The sequence below is a fragment of the Euwallacea similis genome, chromosome 13, assembly GCF_039881205.1.
Source record: "Euwallacea similis isolate ESF13 chromosome 13, ESF131.1, whole genome shotgun sequence".
NCBI classification, from domain to species: domain Eukaryota; kingdom Metazoa; phylum Arthropoda; class Insecta; order Coleoptera; family Curculionidae; genus Euwallacea; species Euwallacea similis.
Genome location: NC_089621.1, coordinates 5,027,085 through 5,035,984, shown reverse-complemented (window position 1 = coordinate 5,035,984; position 8,900 = coordinate 5,027,085). Strand labels below are relative to the sequence as shown.

The window sequence follows — 8,900 nt, the reverse complement described above, 5'->3', positions numbered from 1 at the left end:
TGAATAAGGTTTTTATATGTGGAAATGCATTATATTTAAATAAAAATCTACAAGCTAGAATAAAGATCGCTAAAAATTTAACAGGATGTTAGAATGCTAGAAAATAGTAAAAAAATTCCAACGGAATTAATTTACAGGGAAAAAAGTTCAAGGAATGAAAAGTCGCAGAACTACATAATATTGGCAAATATCACTATAGCAGAAAAAACACCTAGAAACTAATTTAATAATGAAAAAAACTATTTCACTATTTTATATTATGATACTGCTGTTATTACGAGGCTAAGCAGATTAAAAAGTCGTTAAGATAGCGGATTTCCTTGACAACTGGCAACTCTGTCTTTCAGTTATTTTACTGAGGAGGTCTATTAATTACAATATTTAGTACAACATAACCTCAAATATAATTTTCCTGAAACTTTTCTTTCCAAAACAAAGCAACTTTATGATTTTTGATTTTTACCGTAATAAACTTGCAAATTTCATTCAAATTTTGTTCCTTCCAATGTAAACAAAGATACTCAATTGGTCACAATGCAGGAGGCAATCACCCAATTAGAATCTGCGGCCCAAATAATAATGGTAAGGTCCAGAATTTCTCAATAGGTTCAACAATACTTATTTTTAGGCTCCTCCAAATGTTGTATCCAACGAACAAAGGCACATAGCTGAGGCTATATTTCTTAATTTTCGTAAGAGCAAATCCCCTTATAATATGTGCAGGGAAATTCTTGAGAAATCAGACAATCAGTATGTCATGTTCGAGGCAGCTGAAGTGCTAAAGGAGGCCATAATAAGGGAATGGACCTTTCTTCTCGAAGGGAATCGGTGAGCCTTTCATTTCTATACCATAGAAAATTACCTTATAATTTTCCATATAGGAACTCACTAAGACAGTATTTGATGCAATATGTGTTGACCCATCAAATTCCTCATTTTGTGAGAGATAGACTTTTGCAGGTTATTGCCATAATGGTTAAAAGAGCCAGCATTGATGATAATGGTAAAGATCGAGGGGTTATTTTGCAGGAGGTTCAGAACTTAATTGTGAATGCAGAACCAGATAAAGTATTTATAATACCAGTTCCATTTAATATTCTATTTTATACACAAAATAATTTTAGAAACTACTTGGATGCAATATTATAGCCAACATCATGCAAGAATATGCCAGCACTGTTAAATCTACAGATGTAGGACTTTCTTGGGAGGTGCATTTCAAAGCCAAAAAACAATTTGAAGCTACAGATTTGAAGCAAATTTTTCAGTTTTGCATATATTTGTTGTCTGAAGTTGTAAAAACTGATCCCCCTTATAGTGACATCATGACACAACTAACAAGGCATTTACTACAGATAACTGAGAGAGTGCTCATGTGGGGCTATGTATCACCAATCTATATCCTTTTTCAATGTTTGTTTCATACATATTTAAGTATTTCAAGTTTTAGAGATAATAACTTTTTCCTTAATGATATATGTTTACTACCCAAAAGACTTATAGGTATTTATGAGTCTGTATATGAATCTGACCAAGCACCTGCATTGAAATTAAGTGCAGGTTGGGCTGAGATTATGTTTAATCCAGAATTGATTCCTTTGATGTTTCAAATATATTGGAAGGTGAGGTTTGCTAATATACATTTATTTGTACACATTTTCCCAAATTTGATATTGACTATTGGTATTAGAGAGAGATTGATTCACAAAGAGATAATTAGATTAGAAAAACTAAAGAGTTTGGAAAGAGGACGATTCTTTTTAACTGCTGCTTTAAACCAATCAGTCTGATCAGAAAAGTTTTATACATTTATTAATAACTTTTCCACTATACCACACAATACTGTCATATTCTACACATCTCTCTGCCTTTGATAATAACCAAAACTCAAATAGCAAAATATTTGGATCATACTGTAGTATCTATTATCATTAATTCATTATTTTAGGTAAGAGACATTGATGAGCTGGCTCATCACTCCTTGAATTGTTTGATTCAGTTAGCCAGCTTAAGTGGAGCCATTGTGAACAAAGATGGACCAAGGCTTGAGTACCTACATAACTATTTAACAAATTTCTCAAAACTTATATCCAAGTAAGTTTTTTTTTCATATATTTCCCCTTATAAATTTTACTTTTTTTGCAGCACCACAATTAGGAAGAAAGAATCTCTAGGCATTTCAAACATAGTAAGGAAATTAGTTCCATTTTTTAATGGTGACTTCTGTAGATTGCCTAGCCAGTTTCAAGAAACTTTGATGGACGAATTTACTAGATTGACTTGTGATTTTTGTGAAGGAGCCACGCAGGAAGATGCAGTCAGTGTGTGCATTCATAATGGTTTATCAATATTTTAATAATTTAATTAAATAGAATCCAGATGAAGACCGATTCTACATGGATGCCTTTGAAAATATGCTTGAAGCTTGGACTAGTTTTTTGGGGGAATTCAACTCAGTATCTGAAGAATTGCATCGGGCATGCGCCACCCGAATATTCAACAAGTATGTGCAGTGCCATTTGGCTGCGCCTGACGGAAGCCGAAGTGTAGATAGTAATGATTATGGAGGTAAGATTTCTTGACAATTTGGTAGTGGTATAAAGTATTTCTATGCTATTTTTATAAGCAGCGACTAAAGGTAGAGGTAAGAGTATTTTCCTTAAGAATTTCTAATTTTCCCTTGATAGCTTGCGACGAAGATATCGAAGACAACGACCGCACGAAATATAAAGAACAACTTCAAACTATTGGTCTTCTAGGAAGAGTCATTTTGTCACATTCTCTGCCAGTCTTGTATAAGTAAGTATTCAAACGATACCCAGTCACTATTTTCACCTCATACCTTCAATATAGAATATTAGAATCCCGCATTGAAGCCTTAATGACAATGCTTCCTATAATGCAACAACGGGCCATGAACATAAACGAAGCGGCAACTTTGGAAAATGTATTTGAAGATGTGCATTGGGCGGTTCTTATTGCTGGCCATGTCCTGTGTATGGAAAGTGACGGTGAATATGCATTAATACCCTCGGAAATCACAATACATACGAGTGAAATGGCTAAACAGGGCATTACTACTGCTGATGCTAGTACGAATGCCTTAGTTGCGGCCCATGCTAAGGTTAGTATAAAGGAAAAAAAAAAGGTTTTTCTAAAGTGAAATTTTAGTCGACTCCGGATAATTTGGAACAATGTGACCATGTGATAAGGATCGGTTATAACGTGATGCGACTGGCGTCTATCGAAGAAGTGGCGGTGTCGATGAAGCTTGCACATTTTATGAGTCCGGAAGTGGGATCGACTATTATGTGGTTCTTGAAACGCTGGTGTATGAGCTATCTATTGCCCATGGAGAATTATTATCATCAGGTAGGTTAAATAAAATTTTGCGATAACAATGACCAAAATTCCTTATAAAAAAATATATAGGCTCTTTTAAAAACGTTAACCTCCTATTTAAGATGATTGAAGGATCATATGTTCTGACAAAAATTATAATAAAAATTTATACTGAAATAAGTATTATTTTTAGATGAGCCCAATTCTTCTAGCCTGCCTAGGCCGAGACTCTGAATGCAGTAAAGTCGTCGTCTCCTTCATCCTCCATAAAATCGCTGTTAATTTGTATAGTTTTCAATCAGAGCCCATACTTTTACGGGACACAGTCGAGTTGTTTAGCGATATGGTGTGTACGAAACAAAAGTATGTAAAAATCAAATTATTCTCCTCTGTTTTTCTTAGTAATTTTCTTTTTAGAGCCCTCTACATTATAAAAACTGAACCAATGGTAAAGTTATTAAATTTAACCGAACAAGTGCGTTCTGGCAGTTTACCCCCCAGTATTCTAAGAGGCGTCTACAAAGGCCTAGTTCTTGCCGGTATTTTAGTATTAGTTTTAATATTCCAACAATACCGATTTAAATCAATTTTAGGAGCTTGTCTGATAGATCCTGAAGAGAACAACACGTATTATGAAAGAATTCTCGCGCCTTTGAAAGTAAAATTTAAGAGTATATTGGGACAAGAAAACTTTGAAAGAGTCTGTCATGAGGAACAAATGCAAAAGGTTGTCATTGATTTGATGGAGTGCTTTATTGGGATTGCTAAAGGTATAATAATTACTTCTAAAGTATATAAAACTAATCTAAAATATCCTCTTTAGGATCCCAAATGTCATCCGTGGAAGTTCTCTTCAATTTCATGGCCCCAATCCTATCAGAACTTCCAGTATTCCTAATGTATTATAAAGACTATCAAGTGATAGTACAGCTGATTTTAGAAGTATTTGGCCAGTGCGCTAAATATATGCTTTGCTACTTAAGACCTTTGGATAGCAAAAAGTTTGTTTATGACTTTCTTTTGTATTTTTATTTTGATAATATATATTTTAGGTTATATGAAAGTTCCTTAGCCACAGTACAATCCTACGCCAAATGCAACGTAAACAGACTGATAGCCGGTTCTTTTGCCGAGGAAAGCAACTGCCAAGACTTGATCCTTGTTTTGGATTTGCTGACTTTTATCTTGTCCAAAGACTGCATTGATTTGTGTGCCAACACGAGAGAAGAGGCGATTAATGTATTAAAGAGAATTTTTATCAAATAAGGAAAACTATCAATGACATTTTAGGTGACTGCCTCTGATGTTTCCCTTTTCGGACTGAAATTCATAATGCCTCTGATGACAATGGAGCTATTAAAGTTCCCCAATTTATGCGCTCAATTTTACCGCCTTCTTGTTCTTATAAATGACATTTACCCAGAAAAAATAGCCGATCTTCCATTGGATCTAATGGTGAATCTCTTACGTTGTATTGAACTGGGACTTACAAATTTCGGAACTGACATTGTCCAAGCCAGTTTGGACTTTATTCAGGGTATTGTACACATATGCTTATACAGAGTGTAGACGAATGGCAAAAAGAATATTGTGATACAGCCCAACTTGACTCCGTTGAAAGTTGATATTAAGCAAGAGAGGTACCGAGTGTCCAAAATATTTATCTTATTTTAATAGTAATTATATTTTTTACATTTTATTCTAATGAAATTCAAGGTAGTAAGTAGTTCAAACTTGATCTACGCGTTGCCCTTCCTCCTACAAAAGCTTGTAATCAATTCATAGCCTCGAGGACAACACTAGTAGTAACTGCTTCGGAGCACCATTATTCTGTGACAAACTATAATTGCGTTTTTTGGCGATACAAAAAAAGTCCGAGACAATTGTAGTCAGGCATAAATTAGTTCCTCACCCTAAACTATCTCGAAGTCATTCTTTTTCTTGACGAAAAAATTTAATTTTTTTCACATTGACCCCTGCTGGTGAAATTGCATCATCATAAAAATATAATAAATATGTATTCGAACTATGTTTATCAACTTTCATAATCTCCAAATTGGGCTCCGTAACAATAATATTATATAAGGAATACACTCTTATTGTATCCCATTCTATTTGGGACTATTTGTATAATATATAACCATTAAGCATAACACTACTCTTCAGGCATGGCTTCCTACATATTCAGACATCAATCACTGGATACCCCTTTCGCATATTCGCTAAAGCCTTTCTTGAAGTTAATGATGGACTTGGTGCTTACTCACCAAATCAATTCGGACATGATCAGTTCGTCGTCGATTACCCTCTATACGCTGATATGCTGTTATCAGCAGGAATGTCAGACGCTAGTGCAAAATTTGATACAAGGTCAGAGTGATCCCATGGTGGCTGAAAGGCGAGTTATGAAGTACTTTAATTGCAGGAAAGATGTAGTTTGAAATAGAAAATCGATTGAATTTTACTTTTGTTTTCCGTAGTAATTTGAAGTTTTTTACCTTATATTCGTTTTAATTATTTTCTAGATTAGCAGCAGCATTTAACAATCTCATGGGGGGCGTGGAACTAACCTGTGACCGACATTCGAAGCTGAAATTCAGGGATAATTTCGACAAATTCATCGCGAACGTTCACGGCTTTCTCCTCATAAAGTAGATTACATTTCAGTACGAAATGACGTGTGTGATTTTTTTTTATTATAGCGAATGTCTCTGAGAAGTGATTCATCCTTATTGTTTTTTTTGTTTTTGGACCATTTAAAATAGTTTTTCCAGAATTTGTATTTGGTGTAAGTACAGAACGATGTTCTAGCAGTTCCAGTTTAAGCGGAAATGATATTAATACATTTTCCTTATTATTCTCACGAAGCAAATATGCATCATTGATGAGAAAGCAGTTAGAGATATACTATAGAAACTTATATTTTCGATATCAGTAGGAAGGATTCCATTGAACACAATATCAATACATAGTGTTTCATTTTATACTTGGTAGCATTTCCGCTTAAACTGGAAGTGCTAAAAATTCATCCAGTTCCTTCAATGTAATTACATGCCGAATACATAGTCTGAAAAATTGTTTAAACCTGTCGAAAAACAAAAAAGTTAATAAGTGTGAATCTTTTTTCAGAAACATCCGATATTTATTTTGATATAAAGAAAAATTTTCTCAGTTTATTTATTTTAGATTTTTAGCAGTATCTTTTATTGCCACAATAATCAAAGAGGCAAAAGTGGAATTAGTTAAGTTTGTTTTGTACCACTTTGTTACGATACATACAATAATAGGTACGGCCTATGATTCATTATGCAATAACGTTATAATTATGGTAAAAATTTCTTCATTTTTTGGACGCCGATATGGTATTTCTTTTTCTATGAGGTTTTTGTAATTAACTGAATTAAACTATAATAGTATTTTTCTATAGAAGTACCTAATCTTCAGGAATTTGTATCTCCTACTTCGAGAAACGACCTTTCTCTAATAAATCTACCTATATATTGTTTATCTAAGGCAGTTTCAATACCTCCATCGGCCATTACTGAAAACCACCAAACTCGCGATAAAACCGGTCTCAAGGAGCATCTAAACCGCTCGCAATACAAAACCGATAAGTGCTCTTTAACGTGTTATCAAAACCTTCCCACCCCTTTACAGCCGCCTGGTTACCGCCCAAAATCCGGCCATTGGCGCAAACACACAACGACTGATCTTCATTTTATTGGTGAGGCGGGTCCTGTCACTACCAATCGCAATTGCTGACGTTGACTTTATCCCTCGTTACTGAGATCCCTAAACCGATTAAGGTCGATTTGTTTAGTCTGCTCGAGGGTTGATTGTAAAAGGGGTTGCCGAGCAGTGGCGGAGATTAAATTTTGAACTTGATTTAGTAGGAGAACAAACTTATTTTAAAATCATTTAGCGACATTTTTAGTCCATTTTAAAATATCGTGTCTCTCTGTAAAATATCAGGACACCTTGTTTTAGATGTTCGATGTGTCATAACTTAGATTATTTAATATAAAAATGTGATCGATGCCAATGGGTCTTTAAAGCTGCGTATATAATTAAGCACCTCTTTTTAGATTCTGAAATGTTGAGGGGTCCTGCTCCTGATTTAGCATCCATTAGATATGTTAATAAGTCCTTTATCTCAATTTGAACAGACAACTTAAGGCAGTTTTTAAAGGGAACAAAGAAAGTTTTATGGGTGTCATATGTAGAGAACATTTTTGAGAGGTAGGAATTGAAGATCTGATTTTTTTTACGTATTTTAGAAAAATTTACTTGAATATTTATACCTGCAAATTTCTGTTTCTTTAACCCCAGGTCACAGGGGTTTATTATCGAATTGCATTCGAGCAATTCCATATGCAAGGCCCGTCAAAATCACGTATTTTTAAGAATTCTTAGTAGTCAATTTCGCAGAAAATCAATTGATAGGGATGTCCCCGAAACTTCGTAATATCTACTGAGATAAAGTTTTGATTTTTTTATTTCTTCTTTTTTTTTTAATTTACACATCTCATTCGAAATCAAAAGTGTAAAGCCACGGAGGTCTATTCTGAAAATAACACATAATGAAGAAGTCTTGATACCTGCCGTAGGAAGCTGATGTCGTTTTTGATGTCATTGAATTACGCAATTGTCTCATTCGAATTTCAAGAATGGCATATCGGGAATAGACCTCAGATCCTGACAAAGTAGGTCATTTTCTACGACGTGATTCGAAGAATAAAAATGCTCGAATAGCATTTCGAGAATAGACCGCGAAGCTTTAATTTTTTTAGTTCGATCTAATATATTTATTAAGTTATTATACATACACGTTTAGCGTAACACGTTTTTGAGCCACTCTCTATAAGTACTCTAAAAGTACTTAAAATGTATGCTCCTGACACATTCCTACAACTATTTCTTAAATTTTTAATAGCTTCTAAAATACTTAAAGTAAATTTTTACTGTAAATGAAAATCTCTGACGCGCTTGTATAAATCCTCCGGAAAATTTGTACACATTTGTGCGAAGAATAAACGAACATAGCATAACAATGAAATGAAAAATAAATGTAATCATGTCACACGAGTTTTAAATATCAAAAAATTAATGAATCAACATTTGTGTTTGCTCTTATAACTAAATTTTCAACTTTGAGCATGAAATCTATTAGAATTCTGTGTTCTAAAATCGTAATTTTGTAAATTCAAAATCTATTAAAAAATCTATAATACTAACTGGCACCGTGAATGAAACAGCATAATCTTCGCACTACTACAGAAATAATTTCACCCCAATTACACACATAATAAAAATAGGAACAATAAAAGTTAAAAAAAAAGACGAACGTGACCACTTCCTTGGGAAAAAGATCAAAATCGTTTCCCAAGGAATTCTACCAATTTTTTCCTATTTTTGGGGGTGTTGTAAATTTCCTTGTGAGGTTGTCAATGAGTTAAACACTTGCACTGGCTCAGCAGGTAAGCCCAGGGGTGCAATTGTCCTTCTTCAATGGCAACGTGCAATAAAATGCAGATACTTTACTATAAGAGTATTTTATG

At 34.0% G+C, this 8,900-nt stretch overlaps 1 protein-coding gene and 1 long non-coding RNA gene across 3 annotated transcripts in view; one reads left to right on the top strand and one right to left on the bottom strand.

Annotated features, from left to right (window-relative positions):
* The window catches only part of LOC136412884 (uncharacterized), a 65,875-nt gene that overhangs the window by 27,712 nt on the left and 29,263 nt on the right, over positions 1 to 8,900 (bottom strand). The window lies entirely within an intron of this gene.
* Positions 365 to 6,849, top strand: LOC136412874 (exportin-4-like). Of its 2 annotated transcripts, XM_066396083.1 has the most exons (19): positions 366 to 582; positions 629 to 828; positions 882 to 1,068; positions 1,125 to 1,398; positions 1,486 to 1,622; positions 1,949 to 2,094; positions 2,146 to 2,317; positions 2,373 to 2,568; positions 2,688 to 2,799; positions 2,854 to 3,124; positions 3,172 to 3,372; positions 3,536 to 3,705; positions 3,760 to 3,881; positions 3,936 to 4,112; positions 4,166 to 4,343; positions 4,395 to 4,581; positions 4,633 to 4,879; positions 5,509 to 5,740; positions 5,868 to 6,849. In XM_066396083.1, exons 1-19 carry the CDS (start codon positions 535 to 537, stop codon positions 5,995 to 5,997), a joined length of 3,387 nt encoding a protein of 1,128 aa, XP_066252180.1. In that variant the 5' UTR covers positions 366 to 534; the 3' UTR covers positions 5,998 to 6,849. The 2 variants fall into 2 exon arrangements, with proteins under 2 accessions (XP_066252179.1, XP_066252180.1); XM_066396082.1 differs by having other exon boundaries at positions 365 to 582; positions 3,536 to 3,881.